Below are 19,473 nucleotides of genomic sequence, written 5' to 3'. Positions count from 1 at the left end.
CGCATTAAGAATTGTCTTTTCTAAGAACAGAAATTTCTTCCTGCAGGTTTGATAATACCTATTTTTGAAAAGTATTCTTAACACAACATGATGCAGAAGCAAGGCTAAAAAGTCATTACTGCATTTATTGATATAGAAACACTCATTTTAATAAAATTTGTTTTCAATTGCTTGACATTTTTGCATGCCTCATGAGATTAGAAATGACAATAAAAATTGCTTTACACACTTATTTTTCAACTTGCATACTTAAGATTTCAACAGTTTGAAGCTTGTTTCCTTATGTACTTACTATTCTATCAAAATCTACAAAGAAGTCACATGACATTTAAAATGCTGACTATCTGGAAAACAAAAATAGTCATCAGAAAAGCAGGTAATATTTCCATAAAATTTATAGACTATACAAAAAAACAGTATGCTACAGTTAATCTAGTAAACACACAAATCTACTGTACTAAACTACAGTGCAAGTGCTTGTGCACAGGGAAAATCATATTTACAAGTCCCCTTTATTTACAGGCTATAAACTACACTATTTCACAGTTATATTACACATAGACTTTCTACCATGTTTTTCATTGTGACAATGGGACACCGACAACTTAGAACCCAAACTGCTTGTGTATTTACTTACTGTATTCAGGCATACACAGGAAAAATATTTTTTATGCATCTTAAAGAGCCCTACAAAATCTAGCAAATGTAATAAAAAAGGCAAATCTGGTGAAAATCTGACAAAATATCTTTTATAGTTACAGGAAAAAACATCAAACAGTGCCAAATGCAAAGATAAAGTAACAGAAGCAACAAATAGGATTATTCATATAAATATCCACTTCAAGTTGTTATTGACCATTTTAAAAATAAGAGACTTCTAAACGGTATCTGTGGAAAGGCCTGCAATTAATAAATAGGAGGGGGACTTAGTAGCCCAAATAAAGAGGCTGCTCGAAGGGTGAGGAATTGTCATGCCGCTGGAGAGAAAGGCATATATCAATTACAAACATGGAACACGAATGTTTAACAGTTAAAAATAATATCCTCGGAGGTCACAAAAAATGCAGTTCATAGGGATTTTATTGGTCATCCATACATCGTATTTTATAGAAAAAGACGTTAGTTGTCACAAGTACAGAGTGGGTATTTGGAGACTTTTAAAAAGGGAGCGAGCATAAAAGCATTGCTTAGACATTTTAGACTAATTCCTACATTTTCAAAATGTTGCACAAGATTTAAAACACACAACTCGGTCAATGCAAATTGTGTGATTCAGTACCATGTAACAAAGTCCAGGTTAATGTATTTTGGCAAGACAAACTTCATTCACTCCTCTTAGCAAGTTAAGGAGACCATACAAATGAGATCAAGATCAAGCCCACTAACTGCAACTGATGAGGAAATACCCTTCTAACATCGCTGGATTATCTACTGATAGGGTTATTATTTAGTTAGCCTTTGAGTGATCCAAATCAATGCAGCCTCAATTGTTTCCTTCTAGCCCCCAATATTGTACACAGATTTTTCAAACAGGCCAAAATAATCAAGCAATCTTCCCCTCAACACATGAATATAAATCTCCTCCTACCATCATTACAGGAAGACTTGAGAATAAAGATTAGAATTTATATTCCATGAAATTGCAGGTTATGAAGTCTTTCTACACAAGCTACTTAAAGAAACTAACAAAAATTAAATGAACTAGTAAGGCTGTAAATCTAGTTCCTGCTCATCTACAAGGACAAGGTATACGTGAACAGCATTGCAGTCTCCTTGCTACAGCATAGCCCCAAACAGGGCACTTAAGCATTATGTGTCAGTAGCATAACCACTCACTTTGGCTTCCTAGACTGTTTCCACTTCCCTGTGTAACCTCTGAGAAACAAAGTTTGGTTCATTTCCCAGGACACTGGCTACTTCCTTTAGTTCAGGCTAGGAATGCCTGAGACTACCTGCCTTACACTATGTCCAGCACAGCAGTCACACATTAACTCATATCAGGTCTGTTGATTGCACTATCAGCGCCAGTCTTAGATTAACCCCTTGCTAGGTTTGTCCTTTTCCCACCCATTTTTTCTGAATTACTTTATAAGTGGTGCCAGAGGAAACAGCCACAAACCTGATCGCCCTAGCAATCTTTGAAAGTCAGCTGATCAGTTTAGCAACTCTAAGTTAAATTTGCTCTCCTTATTTATTTTTTTTAAAACCTTACGTAGCTTGCATCTCACCTCAGACTGGATTTTACAAAACAAGCTGTTTTCTGTGAAGGAAACACCAACTCCCTGCCAAACATTCCTCTCCCCCCAAAATTTAAAAAAATGTAAGGTTTATAGCTAACCTGAGACCCACCAATTGAAAGGTGGCCAGTGCTTTGCTTCAGTGTTCAAAACCTGGATACCTCAAAGTACTATCAAAGTCTGATTTCGTACGTTTGTGTGTTTTTGCAGATTACTGGAATAAACAAGGTTTACCAGGTCAGATTTTTACCAGTATCTCTGTTTAAAAATGAAACTAAATGTGTACTCCATTTGTGTCAAAGTTAGTAGGACAGCATGGACAATGAAGTCTTTAGAGCACTGCCTAAGAATATTTAAAACTGCAATTTGGTGAAAGTGCAGCCAAGAGATTTCAATAGACATCTCTATGTAGTTAGTTTTCAGGGAATGGTATCCTTCTCTCTCTAAGCAACTGAGCACTTCATCAGCTTGCTTTTTAAAAGGGAACACTGCTGCAGGATAAAACTATAGCATACAACCAAGAAGGAGAGGAAACTTAAAAAAAGCTATGATGTTTAAGAATACAGCAGCCACATTCCCCAGCTAGCCAGCCTACTGCCATGTGTGGTCATGTTAACAGGCAAGCAAGTGGTACACATTTGTCAAGCCCTAAGAAGTATTTTATTTTTATGTCTACCTTTCTGCTTTCTATGAACAAGATACTTATTTTTCTCTGTAATAAAGCAGGTAATATTTCAGGGGATCAGGCAAAGGCAGACTCAAGACCTTCTCTCTCAGAAAGTTTACAGGGGGATCTGGCTTCAGTTCAGAGATACACTTTTCCTCCTCTTCTCTCCTCTCCTCCTCAATCTCCTCACAGTTGTTGTTATCATCTGAGGGGTTTGAGATACGACTGGCAAAGACTTCTTTATCCAAGAAGACAATGGTTTCCATGCGACGACGGCGAACACGTCTTCGTTTAAACCTTGGAGGGTTTTTCAGACCATTTCCATTTTTGCTCATTGTTTCTTGATGTATTATCCTTTTAATAGTTCCTCGGATGGCAATGCGAGCCAGATCCTGTAGGCTGCGGACACTTATTGGTGCTATAACACAGAACAAAAATATGAACAGGTATGGAAGCAAAAAAACTGGCAGCACAGGCTGAAAAGTTGTCTGAAATGGAGTGAGGATAACTATTTTAATTCCCTGTTATGTTTATAAAAAAAACCCAACTTTATTTCAAACTCTGTCAGCTCGGATAAAGTTAATGTTTTTCCCTAAAAAACATGTTGTATTATGCACTTCTCCTGTAATCTGATCACTGAGAGAAGGAGTTGAGAGAAAAAGTTCAAACGCACAAACCCACTGTGCACAAAACACAAATCAGCAGACATTAAATATAATATTTAAAATAGAATTTTGGTATTTTATACTCAAATGAACTATTTTATGCAACCGTGTTTTAAGTTTTAAATCTTAAGACTTTGCAATTCAAACTGTACAATAAAGTGGAGGAGTTTGTTTCCGGACTTCTCAGTAGTGTGGAAACAGTCCTCAATGCGCAAAACAGAATGAGTAGATCTGGATTCCACTCCCAGCTCTGCTGCTGATTAATTTTGAGACTTTGGGCAAATCACTTAACTTTTGTCAGTTTCCTCATCAATACTTATCTACTTCAAAAGGTGTAGGCTAACATCATTAGCATATGAAACCTGTTTCAAGATCTGTGGATAGAAGGAGTTAGAAGCATGTGACTGTGTATTATATAGGGTACATACCAACCCTCTTCAGTGGTTTAGAGCAGCAGTTCTCAAACCAGGAGTATGTGTAGCCCTGGTGGTATACAGAGGTCTTCCAGGACTACATCAACTCATCTAGATATTTGCCTAGTTTTACAACAGCCTACATAAAAAGCACTAGCGAAGTCAGTACAAACTAAAATTTCATACAGACAATAACTTGTTTATACTGATCTATAGCCTACACACTGCAATGTAAGTACAATGTTTATATTCCAATTGATTTTATAATGATATGGTTAAAAATGTATTTTTAGGTCTGCTCTTGTAAGCAAGTAATTTTTAAGTGAGGTGAAGCTTGGGGGTACGCAAGACAAATCAGACTCCTGAAAGGGGTATAGTAGTCTGGAAATGTTGAGAACCACTGGTTTAGAGGAGTCTACATGCTTTTGTGCAGCACTATTCAGCCAATCCAAGGTGCGCAACAGTCACTACTGCACAATTCCATGTCTCTCGCGTAATATAAATAAAACCTGTATTTGCATACATCTATCCCTGCACTGAGAAGCATCAAATTAAATTGAAAACTCTGTTTGGATTACAAACACTTACAGACATTCTTCTAAGCAAAGAAGGGGAAAAATAAAGTACGAAATACTTGCAGGCTTCCTCATAGTGGACACAATATGCAAGGTATACTCAGATGGACAGTTAATATGCTCTGTACAGTGTGATAAACAGATACCAAAGAAGAATAGAAACAGATTAAGTAGTAATTTCTTGAGGGCAGGGACCCTGTGTTCTTATGTGTTTGTACAGGACCTTGCACAATGGAGCCTCAATCTAGATTGGGATCACTGGGCACTACCTGCAATACAAATAAAAATAATGCAACTCCCCTCCGGAAGGGTATCATGTTTGAAGGAAACTCTGCATAGCCATGCTATTGATATAAATTGATAAATGTCACAACTGAAACAAATGCTGTGTGCATTTTTCACTTTGTAATATATTCCCTTAATACTATAAGAATCCATGTATGGATCCACATGGGCAAGCCAGTACAGTCTGACAAACAGGAAACTGAAAATGCAGGCAGATTATTTTAAAATACAAAGATACGCACTTTCAATTTCACAGAGCAGACACTAACATTTCTGGATTTGTTTTTTCAACTTGCTTTCCTAATACCACACCTCTTCAAATACTGGAAACCTGTATGCAGCATAGGATGGACAAAACTGGACAACTGTCAAAAGAATGAAACGTCTTGAGTAGTTTTCTCCAAAAGAAGGAAGCTGTACTTCCGCTGTGTATGAGTATCATGCTTGGATCAAGGTGAAACTAACAGCCAAAGGGACCGCAGAAAGAAGAGCAAGCATATCTATAAACATTTATACTTACGCAAGTGAACAAGTCTCGATTTCCCTGAATCTGCATGAATAGGTTGAATCAGAGGAGCAAAAGAAACAGCAAGGATCTTCTTGGTTTCCCAGGCAGCAGGACCAGTGCGTGTTATCTTCGTCAGCTGTATCAAAGAGAGAAAGTGCTGTCTACTATGTAAACAGTAGAAATCAGTTATCTATAGTTAATTTTTTATGCCGAGAATGAACAATCTACTGTTTGCCTTTTGGATTTCAGGCAAAGTGTTTGAAATACAGAGAATTAGTGGCGACAAGGTGAAAAGCCAAGTAATACACAGGTTCATCATAATTCTCTCTTTAAAGAGTGAATATAGAATTCATGAAGAGAACCAGATTTACAGCCCTAATGGACAAAGTTGTCTAAACACAGAACATGTGCAGTGGCAATACCAGATTTCATCACACTGCCCTCCCAGTTTCTCCCCATTCTGAACTATAGGGGCTGCCTCAGAGTTCCGAGGGTAATTCAATCTTCAATAGACATTCATTCCTTGGCTGAGAGAAAGTTATTGCAAATAATATTGGTGGGTTTTGCTGTGTGAATGGGATCACCAATTAATTTTACATATTGTAGGTGACCTAAGAGCCTCTGAATGGTAATAATTTCTGTGAGCTGCTGACCGAAACTAACTACTGTACTTTGAGATGAAAGGCTCCATATGTCACTTCCAATCCTAAACCAAGCAGTTCCTTGAAACAATAAATCTTTACTTGCAAGAGACGCCAGAATTATGAAGATATATTTGTTTAGAAAGCTCGGGCATGGTTATTCAGATTTTGAAATCAACCGTGACCTGTGGCATACCATTAAAAATGGCAGACCATTAGAAAAATTGGTATCCGGCCTGTTGGGCCAGTAAATAACAGCACCACAATCCTAGGAAAAGTAGAGTCCATAGAGTGTTGCTGCCACAAAGAAGGCTGAAGCACACTGATAAGGAAACAGTAGTCTAATAACTGTCTTGCTAGTTTTCCACAATATAAAGAGGGTAGGCCTAGAAAGCTCTTTTTATATCAGTTGCAGTTTTTGCTAAAGGCTGTTGGACTCTACTGTTTATTTAACCTATGACTTGCAACTATTTTGAATGCTTCCTGTTTGGCAAAGTAAGCTGCCACTTTTTCTTGCCCAATTCTCACTGGCTGTATCTGGAACCCTGAACAAAATTTCCTGCTGGAGAACACTTCAACAATGTATGGGATAAGTAGAAAAAGAAATTCCAAAAAACCCAACTAAACCCAGATTTGTTCTTGCAGAAAATCTTTTTGTTTCTTTAATAGTGAAGGAAAGTTTTAGCTAATCTTTACCTCCTTGGTTCAAATTTTCAAAAGGACTTTCCTAATATCTGTAATATTTATATATACAAGTTAGGTGTATTTGTATTTTCATATACACAGAAATTACCCAATTTGTGGGGACAAAGTGCTCACTGGCACTCATGAATGTCGGTATTTTGGATGCCTCTTTAGAGGACAGTTTGTGAAGTTGACTCTTAAACACTTAAAGAAATGATCAAGCAGTAAGTATTCTTGACTTATAATTTAAAAATTATTTTCTGGTTGCAATAAATATAACAAGACACTGCACTATATACTTGCAAGTCTATTTATGAAGTAGTTTACAATCAGAAATTCAAGCTAATTTGAAATCAAATTATTAATTCAGTATTTTCTCCCTCTCCTAGCCTCAAATGAAAGATATCAAGAGATGTAAGATTCACATAGCTACAACTCAACCGAACCCTGCACCACTATCTTCCTTTTCCACGTACTTACTATGAAAAACTTTTTATGGACTGTCTAATTTACCACTGGAAAGCAAAGTGTGGTATGGTACCTCACTTCAACAAATTTTGACAGAAGCATTCTTGAAGAAGTACAAAAATGAAGCGTTAAACTAACTTGGGAGTACCTCTCACAATTCACTAAAAAGTTAAATACAAAACACCTGAAGAGGGTCTGGTAGAAGTATGCATACTTTGTAACATAATTAAGACACGTATAGTTCAGTTTCTGGAAATTGCTCTCTTTATTCCTAGTAAACACTTAGTGTAAGAGCTGATATGCCGAATAGTTACCTATAAGGAAGGTAGTGAACTGCACCTATAGGCTAAATAAGAATAAAGAAATCAAATCCTAGTTTAAGAGGCACTCAACCTTTTCCTCGAGTGGCATGACGAGAATTCCCCCAACTTTCAGCAGACTCTTCATGTAGTCCTCATGTTCTTTCTGTACCCCAGCACCACAGTAAACACGGTCATACTGAGTAGAATCTGGAGAGATCTCTAAACAATTGCCAGTAACAAAGGAGGGCTCACAGAATTCAAATCTGAAAAAGAAGAAGTCCAATTATAACACTACATACTTGATAAGAAAAGAAATTTCATTGGCCATTTCCCCTCCCAACCCCCAATTTCCTGGATCTCAAAAAGTTTCATTCTACAGACTACCACAAAGGGCCACAATTTGAGGCCCTCCAGACTAGAGTGATTCTGAAATTACTCATACATGAGATTTTCCAAAGATCTTAGGTACATAATCTGAACACACACACTGAATAACTGCTTACACAAATTATCAGGATTGGGGATTTGTCATACAATTACCCAATTTGTGGGCCCAGTTACAATATCTTTGCATAAATATTACAAGTACAATTTGAACTCTAAGCCCTTTTAAGACTGAACCAGAATGTCTTTGGCTTAGTTTTCCATAATCTTTCCCATAAACTGCTAAATGGTTTTCAACACTAAGAGTTAGATGCTGCCTCCATTGAAGTCAATGGGAATTTTATCGTCAATTTCAATTGAGCCAGGATTACACCACGAATTCATAGTTTAGACAAAAATTCATGCAATACAGTACTTCTGATATAATTTAAAGAGAAAAGAAATAATTTTATGCTAATTTCTGTTTTTGCAGAATAGCCAGAATTCATGAAGACTATAATAATCCCTAAATTTGATGCAGCAATAATGGTAAAATATTAGAACTGTCAAATGATTTAAAAAATTAATCACGATTAATCGCACTGTTAAACAATAATAGGATACCATTTATTTAAATAGTTTTCAAATATATTGATTTCACTTACAACACAGAACACAAAGGGTACAGTGCTCATTTATATTTACTTTTGATTACAAATATTTGCACTGTAAAAAACAAAAGAAACAGTATTTTTCAATTCACCTAAGTACAGTAGTGCAATCTCTTTATCATGAAAGTTTAACTTACAAATGTAGAATTATGTACAAAAAAATAACTGCATTCAAAAACAAAACATAAAACTTTAGAGCCTACAAGTCCACCCAGTCCTATTTCTTGTTCAGCCAATCGCTCAAACAAGTTTGTTTACATTTGCAGGAGTCAATGCTGCCCACTTCTTGTTTACAATATCACCTGAAAGTGAGAACAGGCGTTCGCATGGCACTGTTGTAGTCAGCGTCGCAAGATATTTATGTGCCAGATGCACTAAAGATTCAGACGTCCCTTCATGCTTCAACCACCATTCCAGAGGACATGCGCCCATGCTGATGATGGTTCCGCTCGATAACCATCCAAAGTAGTGTGGACCGACGCATGTTTATTTTTATCATCCGAGTCAGTCAGTGCCAACAGCAGAAGACGGATTTTCCTTTTTGGTGGTTCGGGTTCTGTAGTTTCCGCATCAGACTGTTGCTCTTTTAAGACTTCTGAAAGCATGCTGTACACTGCGTCCTTCTCAGATTTTGGAAGGCACTTCAGATTCTTAAACCGTGGGTCACATGGTATAGCTATCTTTAGAAATCTCACACTGGTACCCTCTTTGCGTTTTGTCAAATGTGCAGTGAAAGTGTTCTTAAAATGAACATGTGCTGGGTCATCATCCGAGACTGCTACAACATGAAATATATGGCAGAATGCGGGTAAAACAGAGTAGAGGACATACAATTCTCCCCCAAGGAGTTCAGTCACAAATTTAATTAATGCATTTTTTTTTAACGAGCATAATCAGCACGGAAGCATGTCCTCTGGAATCAGTGGCTGAAGCATGAAGGGTCATATGAATGTTTAGCATATCTGGCATGTAAAGACCTTGCAATGCTGGCTACAAAAGTGCCATGAGAACGCCTGTTGTCACTTTCAGGTGACATTGTAACCAAGAAGCAGGCAGCATCATCTCCCGTAAATGTAAACAAACTTGTCTGTCTTAGCGATTGGCTGAACAAGAAGTAGGACTGAGTGGACTTATAGGCTCTAAAGTTTACATTGTTTTGTTATGGAGTGCAGTTACGTAACAAAAAAAAATCTACATTTGTAAATTGCACTTTCACGATAAAGAGATTGCACTAGAGTACTTGTATGAGGAACTGAAAAAATACTATTTCTTTTGTTTGCCACTTTTATAGTGCAAATATTTGTAATCTAAACCAATATAAAGTGAGCATTGTCTATTTTGGATACTGTGTTGTAATTGAAATCAATATATTTGAAAATGTAGAAAAACATCCAAAATATTTAATACATTTCAATGGTATTCTATTGTTTAACAGTGCAATTAAAACGGCGATTAATCATGGTTAATTTTTTTTAATCGCTATTAATTTTTTTGAGTTATTTGCGTGAGTTAACTGCGATTAAAATATACAGTTGTACCAAGATATCCACATACCACCTGAGGCCCTTGGAAAGAGGCAGCCTACTAAAATATGGTATTAGTATTACAAAAGCAAAAGACTTCAAGAAGTGCAGCAACATGATATGTTTGTAACAACTGGCTAATAGTCCTTACCTGTGTTTATGCCATATATCCTAGCAGCTATTTTCCCCTTTTCACATACCTGTATTTATACTCAAAAACATTTAAAAAACGAAGACTTTCTTCTTATCTATGACCGTATTAATCTCTGAAGTACAAATTGGTCAGCTGTAGAGCAATGTAGTTTTCTATACTATTTTTCTTACTCCAGGTATCCCAAAGCATTTTACAAACAATGAATTATTGGCCAATTTGTTTGCCAACATAATTGTTGCACTGTTATCAACTCATCAGTAGTTTGTACAGAGACTTGGCTATTAGGAGAGTTTTATTAAAAAGATTTTGATGAGACACTAGACCACCTATTCTTTTTGATATAGTTTAAATGAGATATACCAGTTTCTATCTACCACAGATGGGCAAGGATCTCATCTTTAATACTGTAGCCCCCACCACTCCTTTTGTACTTGCACTGCAGTGTCACTGATTTTTTTCAAACAGGTCTCTAGATATGAAACTTTCTACTTACGTTGGTCTTTGCCATTTAGCTACAGTTATTGCATTTCTGTAAAGTGAGATGGCACGAGAACAATAACGATAGGCTTATTTATTTTAGTAATGAAGGGGACTGGTTGCCTATTCACAGGTACTCTTACCTCTCTGCTTACAACAAAAGACTGCATGCTAAGGGGGGGGGTTACCTCTTCCCTACTTAACCATCAGCGTCTCAGTATAGTGACTGGTGAAGTGGCTGCAGTTCAGCTCTTCTTGTTTAAAGACTGCTGTACCCATTTTATTCATTCTAGCATTGTGACAGTGCCAGGTGATCAGAAGCACTTCCCACAAATAAATTGCAAAATAAATCCAAAAATATGACAGCTACAACTCGTATTGCTAAGGTAACTTCTGGTTATAGTCATCTTGCTTTAGTCATCGTAAAAATAGTTTCACATTTTAACCAATAAAGTTTTTCTTCCAATAAAACTCTATTAAAGCAGCATGGAAATTTCTTTACACTCTTTGGTGGGATTCAGGCTGAGAGGTTACAAATATAATTTTTTAGATAGATGACCATCACCATTTGCAGCCTCAAATATATTGGCTGTAATTAAATCTTATTGCTAATACCCAATTTTGGCTTCTTTCAACTGGTGTGGCATTAGAACAGCTAAGAGTACAACAACATAGCAAAAATTTCTTAACATCTCTCCTCCCACATAACCATCAGCTTAGAACGTCGTCACACACTGCAGCTCAGCAAGCCTAAGGAGCTAGTGTCCTAAAATCACCCTTAAATCTGCAGTTCTTGTGTGGGAATAGGGAGAGCTACCCAAACAGCTAGTAGTTTTGTAGTAGTAATTATTAAATTCAAAATCATGAAGTAGGATGCTACAGGTGTTCTCTACTCTTACTTGTCAAAGCTGTCACTTGTTCTGATGAAGAAGTCCAATTTCTGCTTTGCATACTCTATAACATCAGAATGAAGCTCCACACCATGGTTAACACCAAAAGGACCTGCAAGTTTAAAGAGTGCAAAGAAAATGGTTTTAAGGGCAACTGGATAAAGCTAAGCACAACTGATCCCTGTTACTTTCTCAATGTGTTTCAGATAAACTACTTCTTAAGAATGTTTCTACAATTTAAAATGTTTGTTTTGAGGTCTGCACTTAGAAGTGCAGGACCATTTACTACTAGCGATGGCTAATGCCTTGATGTACAGCAACCTTTTGTGACCAGGGTGCTCCTACTTACACAGAAAATGGTGAGGCAGGAATGCTGATGTTTCAGATGTACCACTGCTATAGAACACAAAGAATCCACTGTAAATCACTAAAGATTATTGCTATGGGAAGTGACCAAAAATCAAAAATTGGCAAGAGTTACAGTTCACATGGCAATTTTAGCTAGCTCTAGAAATCAGACTCACTACTATTACAGGAACAGTGCTTGAATTATTTTTAATTGAGCAATATATAAAAGTTCAAGCTTCTGACAGAACAACCCTTAAAAGATACATCCTGAACTTTTTTTTTTAAAATAAAGTCTTTTAAAATGTTTTAGAAGGATTTTTCTGCTCGTATTAGCATATTTATAAGGGTCTTTTCAACAAGGGAAAGCGGGTTGGCTTAAAAACACCACAAGATGTGTTGCCAAATGCAACAATTCCCACAAAATTAAAAAGATGTTTATGTTTTACTTTTCAGTTATAATAATCTTAGATGTTACTAGTAACAAATAGGTAAAAAATTTCAGACTAAACATGGTTAATAAGTTGGAAACATCCCTTTGAACTGTAACTTTAATATATTAGAGTAATACTAAGAGTGCAGCTGAGTTCCATAAAAACAAGGGAAAGACACTTACTTAGTATGCCACGAGTAAGATTTATTATTCTCTGTTACACCTGAAAGAACTTGAACATTACAGGAATCTGAACAGGGCTTATAACACATTTGCATTCCAGAAGTTACTACAGAGGCAATATTGATTAGCAATATTCTGGTTCTTCTGAAGTGCTGAGAGTCTAAATTCTACCAGAGGACAAGAGAGGAAGTACCACAGCTTTCAGAAGATTCTAACAGTTTAGGGAATTAATCTTTGTTTGATTACTTTTGTTTTGAAGACTGACTCCTCTGAATTAGAAACAGAACAGTCCCTACATATTTTGATAAACCGAATCCTTGTTTAATGTCATAACAAGTTCAATGCAGTTATATCATGTGACTTTACATAACATGATCAAGTATAACAAAGAAAAATACATAATATGGCAATTTGCCTTCAAATATCTGAAAGGAAATTGTTGCAGAATTACAGTTATGCACAGTTTAGGAGTCCTGTTATTAAGCACTGAAGACAATAGCCATATTTACATTATAACTAGGGCTACACAAACCCCTCTATTATTTTGATATGAGACAGGCTTGCTCATTTTAAGGGAGAAATAGTTCAAAGGCACCTAAAGTTATAAGTGTTCATATTCTAATTAGTTTTGTCAAAGCTTGTTGCAAACCAATAAACAAGTTCCAGCTTCATGCCCGCTCACTAGAAGTGGGACTAAGTCTCAGCTCTGATGACACAAACATTTAAACAATTAAAATTTCTGACCCACAGGCAGGAGGGTAATGGGGACCCTCCTGCTATTAGAAGCTGTACTGGAAGTCAGAAGCAGTGTGTAAACACTGACTTTGCATTTCACTAGGATCAATGCAGTTTGAAATTTATTTTGACACTTCTCCACACAGAGTGATTATTACCACCATGAGATTGAGGGGTGATTTCCTGCATTTTCATATATTTAACTCTGTATGATCAGCCACGCTTTTACATCCTGGAAGAGCTATTCTACTTACACATTTACTCCTGTGTGTTTGTCTGGAGGAAGGTAAGGGAAAAAGAAAGTTGCTAACTGTGGGCAACCACCACCACTGTTCTTATATTAAGACATAAGACTATTTGCTAAATTGTATTTTGAAGCATCTCCTTGCTTGCACTCGGGAAGTAACTAGAACTAGATACCAGGTACTGATCTTACACTGGAATAAATCACAATTAGATCTTTTAAATGTATTTCAGGCTGGTTGCAGGGGATTAAGAATAAATGGGTCATAGATCTAAAGATTCAGGGCTCTCCCTGGTCAAACTCAATCACCATCCCACACAAACTCGTCTCTCTCCACTCCTGACATCTTGATCTTCCCCTCAAGTGAGGGCCCAGCAAGCCTAGACTCATGCCAGTAGGAGGCCATGACAATCAGCTGTGCACTCTGCATCAGTGTCTGTTCTGAGTCATCACTAGGTTCCCCTGAATCCTGCTTAATTGGCCAAATCTGATTAACATATTCTTTATCTGCACTTAGACCGAATTTAAAATCTTGAAATTAAACTGAGGAATATTTCCTACGATCATGAAAACAGATGATAATTTAATCAGTAATTAACATGACAAAGTTATTTACCCAAGATGAGTCCGACCATAGAACTCAGGTAACCGGTGCCACTGCCCAGATTCAAGAACGACAGTCCCGGCTGTAGATCCAAAGCTTCCATCACCTCTGAGTAAATGCACGGTGCAGAGAGATGAAAATTTCCATGTTTCCACGCCAGGTCTTTGTAAGCATTGTCCTTAAAATCATCAAGATAGTAGTCTGCTCGATCAATGGCACGGAATGCCTGCTCCACCAGCTCTGTCCGGATATACTGCGCTTCTTTCAGGTTATCAATTAATTCATCATTATCTTCTCCTGCACTCACTGCACCTCCCATCTTCTTCAACAATTTTTAGCAAGTTCTAAAACTCAATTGGGGTGGGGGAAGATGAGCAACAGAAGACATGTAACATCATTATAAGCGCTAAGGCTGTTAAACATAAAACAACTTAAAGTCATAACAATAAGACAACTTCTTTGCAAAGATATCAATGTAAAAACACTAGAACAGAACATATACTCAAAAGCTGACTTAAAATATTAAAAACAAAATCATGTACCTGGAGTTTCAGAATTACATACATGTTTTGGGGAGGGGGGTAGGAAGGTCATAATATTCACATTTTTAGTTGTATAATATTCTCCTCCAGTGCACCACCCTTGAACTGCTAAATAAGATTATAGATTCTGGTTCCCATTCATAGAATATCAGGGTTGAAAGGGACCGCAGGAGGTCATCTAGTCCAACCCCCTGCTCAAAGCAGGACCAATCCCCAACTAAATCATCCCAGCCAGGGCTTTGTCAAACCTGACCTTAAAAACTTCGAAGGAAGGAGATTCCACCACGTCCCTAGGTAACGCATTCCAGTGTTTCACCACCCTCCTAGTGAAAAAGTTTTTCCTAATATCCAACCTAAACCTTCCCCACTGCAACTTGAGACCATTACTCCTTGTTCTGTCATCTGCTACCACTGAGAACAGTCTAGAGCCATCCTCTTTGGAACCCCCTTTCAGGTAGTTGAAAGCAGCTATCAAATCCCCCCTCATTCTTCTCTTCCGCAGACTAAACAATCCCACTTCCCTCAGCCTCTCCTCATAAGTCATGTGTTCCAGTCCCCTAATCATTTTTGTTGCCCTCTGCTGGACTTTTTCCAATTTTTTCACATCCTTCTTGCAGTGTGGGGCCCAAAACTGGACACAGTACTCCAGATGAGGCCTCACCAATGTTGAATAGAGGGGAACGATCACCTCCCTCGATCTGCTGGCAATGCCCCAACGTATACAGCCCAAAGTGCCATTGGCCTTCTTGGCAACAAGGGCACACTGTTGACCCATATCCAGCTTCTCGTCCACTGTAACCCCTAGGTCCTTTTCTGCAGAACTGCTGCCTAGCCATTCGGTCCCTAGTTTGTAGCCGTGCATTGGGTTCTTCCGTCCTAAGTGCAGGACTCTGCACTTGTCCTTGTTGAACCTCATCAGATTTCTTTTGGCTCAATCCTCTAATTTGTCTAGGTCCCTCTGTATCCTATCCCTACCCTCCAGCATATCTACCTCTCCTCCCAGGTTAGTGTCATCTGCTAACTTGCTGAGGGTGCGATCCACACCATCCTCCAGATCATTAATGAAGATATTGAACAAAACCGGCCCCAGGACCGACCCTTGGGGCACTCCACTCCATTCATTGTCCCTTTTCCACTATGGAGTCCAAGCAATAATAATAAAAAATAAGTCATAAAAACATGGCCTGTGTTTGCCAAAATTCAAGGAACATCCAGACTCTGTTTGCAAGAACACCAGAAGGGGATTAATAGACTTCAAAAGAAACAGGCAGAAAAAAGAAACAGGGAGCCTCCCAAATTGCCTGCAGTGAAGGGTGAAAGAAAACACAACAGGATTCTAAATCCAAGGACATACATTTTTTTTTCCTCCACTTCTGCCTGTGCCCCTTGATTATCTTTTTTTTTTTTTTTTTTTTTTTAAATGTATCCACCACCTCCTCAGTAGAATACATACTTTCCTGTGGCTCAAGCTTCTGCAGCTCCAAGCATCACCTTCAGTGGAGAATGCAATAGAATAGAGAGCAACTGTTGGAAAGAAATTTCCTCAGAAGTGAGTGCAATTTCTCATGGTCTCTTCTAAGAGTTTAGAAAGATCATCCCCCTCAGAAACTATTTCAACCCCATCCAGCCCTTACAAAATAATGACACTGCTGATGTCACTTTTACAGACTCACAGTTCATTCTGGGAAAAGAAAGCAAACCACTTACTCTCTATTTAGGAGAGACAGTTCATAAAGTACATCTTCATCTTTTAAAGAATGAGTTACAGAGGGAAAGCACTTCATTTATAATTCCAAATTAATCTAGTTGTTTCCCACCCACTAAAAAGTTCCATTCCAGAAAGTACAATGCGAATTTTTATTTGCAGTGCTTTGCTATGCTGTGCTAACAATAACTGCAGAAGCAGTAGCTTTAGTGTTGTTTTCTAGATTCAGTAGATCTGCCCACAGCTAAATTGTTCTATACATTCAGCAAGAGAAAATTTATATACTTTACCAGTTTCAAAAGAAATAAAGAAGAAATTGCAGCAAGAAAATCTCAACATATGTATTCTCAGAGCGTACCGTCCTGTCTGTCTGCGAACAGACGAGGCATGATGAACCTCCATCAAGTTCTTAGGAAGGACCTTTAGTCTGGTTAATAAATGTATGCCTCCAAGTATAGTAATCCATTAATAGTGTCTTGGATATTTTTCCCCATTGGCAGGTAATAAGAATTGTCCACCATCCCTTTTTCATCAGTTTAAAAAAAACAAACACCATTACACTATATTGCTAGTGAGAGTGCCCAGAATCTAGAATATGTACATCAGCCGGTCTTATCCTGCAATTTTGTTTTTTTCTTAAATACCTATCAATTTCTTGTGATTGCTTGATTATAGTTTGGTTGGTGCCTTTGGGTAGTATTCTTCACAGATTAATTACTAAATGTAGAAAATTCCTTCCATCCCTTAAGACCTTGTTTTTCTTGATGTTTGTTTGTGCACACTATTTTCTTGAGTATGTTTATCTCCTTCCCTCCATTCAGATCCTCTTCACACTATTAAAATCTCCATGTTTAAATACAATTGTGAAGTATGGTTTTGGCCCTACCAGGGCTCTGCTGTGGCTCCCTGACAAGGTTAAACAAACTTCGTTTTTCCTTCCTGTGCACACAAGCACCACAACCGTGGCTTTACGGTCCAGTATACACTAAAAACCATCATGAAATCACAAGTCTCACATAAGACATAAAGAAAAGGAGTACTTGTGGCACCTTAGAGACTAACAAATTTATTTGAGCATAAGCTTTCGTGAGCTACAGCTCAATTCTGAGCTGTAGCTCACGAAAGCTTATGCTCAAATAAATTTGTTAGTCTCTAAGGTGCCACAAGTACTCCTTTTCTTTTTGCGAATACAGACTAACACGGCTGCTACTCTGAAACTTGACATAAGACATTGTTGTCCTCTGACCAGGCTTTAGCCTAGTTGTAGGGACATCAACGGTTCTCATCCACACTACAAGCAACAGTCATTTTGTAACCCAGACAGCAGACAACCAAGTTGTAACAGGGTCCTCTAAGTTATACTGGTAGTGTCAATGAGACTTTGAAACGGTTATTTCTGTAGCACAGACTGGTCTTCATTTTATGGAAAACATCTGCTTTATATGCAGAATTTTAAAACATACCCCATTGAAACTTCTCTTTTCCAATAATTACACATTTGTTTTCCTAAACTGATAGCTATAATCAAAGGTACTCCCCCGCATCTTTTAATAATTTAGTTGCACTCGTTTGCAGTTCTTGTGCAGAGTACAGACTTCTCTACAGATCACAGTGTTACAGGTCTGGCCGTTACTCTGGAGTGTGCATGCCACAATTATGATCACTATCAGAACAGCGTAGTTACTGAGTTGTGTACACTCCAGGAATGGTTACGCCACCCGCTATTTATATGGTGCCATGCTCACCTCTTCTGAGAAAAAGAAGAGCTTACAATGTGAGAAGCTACGTTCATATTCCAGGAACAAACAATGATATTTTAATGATTTATTACAAAGCAAATAGAGTTAAATGCACTGTTAGTAAGCTCACAAAGAAACACAAGAGAGGTAAACTCAGCTTTTTTGACAACTGCCACAGACTCCACAGCACGCTTTTTTAAAAGGTAGCTAAAGTCAGACTGAGTTACGCCCCTCTCACTGATCCTCCCACAACCCTCCCCAAAACACTCACTCTGCCCCCCCATTGTTACTTCCACTACAAGACCCCATGCGGGTCACTGGTGCGTGTGTGTAATAAATACTGCTCTGCATCGCCCTCCCTCGTACCCACAGCCCTGTGCCCCTGCTCCACTACTCCACAGCTCAGGATTGCAATTTAAATAAGCAGAGATCAACTCAGCAGCCAGACTCAGCACTGAAGAGACACTATATGGTGGGGGGGGGGAGCAGGGGGGGTTGCCAGGTTATCCTGGGGGGGCCTCCCACATTGTGCAGGGAACCCCAGCAGCCCTCCCCCCCGTACCATTATAGGGTCGTTGGCGAGGTGCGCAGGGCCGTGTCATTAGAGGGCGCTGGGGGGGGGGAGGGGTGGCTCCACCATTACTGAGGCCTCTGGGGGCCTGCCCCACTGAGAGGGAACCGCCGAGTATCGGGGGGGTCTCCATCCCGCTCCCTCCCCCAGCAAGGGGCTGGGGGCTCCGGCCTCCCCTCCCCCACCCGGGGCCTGAGGGGGGGAGGGGCCCCCGTGAGGCCAGGGCGGTTGGGGGCCTGCAGCGCTCGGTCCAACGAGAGCGGCCGCTTCAGGCCGGCGGAGCAGGCGGGGTGGGGGAGGGGCTCTACCTGGGCGCCGGGGCAGCGGTTCCTCAGCCCCCTCCCCCACCGGCCCGGCTCTCCTCAGCCCTCGGGCTCCGGCGGGCAGCTGTAAACACTCACCCAGCTGAGAGCCCCCGGGCAGCGCCACTGCGCAGTCGCGGAGCAGACCAACGGCGCGCCCACCGCGGGGACGACGGATTGGGGAAATGGCATATACCATTGTAGCACCGTGATGGGGAACGGAGCGCGGAGGTGCCAGCGTGGGGTGACAGGTGTGGGAATGTACCACTCCAGAAAGGGGGAGCCCCGTGTGGGAGTGTCTCACTGAGGAGTTGGGGGGGGGGAGGCCAAGGGTCTGTGACAGACGGACCAATAGCTCTGGGGTTACTGCATTAGTAGAAAGGGCCCTAGCAGGGCCTTAGTGGGAGCTGCACACACACACAGAGATTCATCCATCACCTGTCCCTGCGCCACCCAAAATATAGGGAACACAGATCCCAACTCTGCTGGGCCCTCTTAACAGTGATTTGGGCACGGCTGCCCCCAGCACAGCACTCCGCCACCACAA

At 39.4% G+C, this 19,473-nt stretch overlaps 1 protein-coding gene across 7 annotated transcripts; it reads right to left on the bottom strand.

The window, feature by feature from the left end:
• Positions 1 to 1,062: 1,062 nt before the first annotated feature.
• On the bottom strand, positions 1,063 to 19,117 carry PCMTD2 (protein-L-isoaspartate (D-aspartate) O-methyltransferase domain containing 2). 7 transcript variants are annotated; one of them, XM_073309022.1, is made up of 7 exons: positions 18,933 to 19,019; positions 16,673 to 16,837; positions 14,080 to 14,411; positions 11,533 to 11,635; positions 7,537 to 7,708; positions 5,363 to 5,486; positions 1,063 to 3,322 (listed from the first exon to the last, which is right to left on the bottom strand). In XM_073309022.1, the coding sequence occupies exons 3-7, from the start codon at positions 14,384 to 14,386 to the stop codon at positions 2,940 to 2,942; spliced, it is 1,089 nt and encodes a 362-aa protein (XP_073165123.1). In that variant the 5' UTR covers positions 14,387 to 14,411; positions 16,673 to 16,837; positions 18,933 to 19,019; the 3' UTR covers positions 1,063 to 2,939. The 7 variants fall into 7 exon arrangements, with proteins under 7 accessions (XP_073165123.1, XP_073165120.1, XP_073165122.1 ...); XM_073309019.1 differs by lacking the exons at positions 16,673 to 16,837; positions 18,933 to 19,019 and adding an exon at positions 19,026 to 19,117; XM_073309021.1 differs by lacking the exons at positions 16,673 to 16,837; positions 18,933 to 19,019 and adding an exon at positions 19,026 to 19,048 and having other exon boundaries at positions 14,080 to 14,417.
• Between the last annotated feature and the right edge of the window lie 356 nt (positions 19,118 to 19,473).

The sequence above is a fragment of the Lepidochelys kempii genome, chromosome 13, assembly GCF_965140265.1.
Source record: "Lepidochelys kempii isolate rLepKem1 chromosome 13, rLepKem1.hap2, whole genome shotgun sequence".
Classification (NCBI taxonomy): Eukaryota; Metazoa; Chordata; order Testudines; family Cheloniidae; genus Lepidochelys; species Lepidochelys kempii.
Note: the sequence above shows the minus strand (reverse complement) of the source record. Positions and strands in the feature narration are given on the sequence as shown.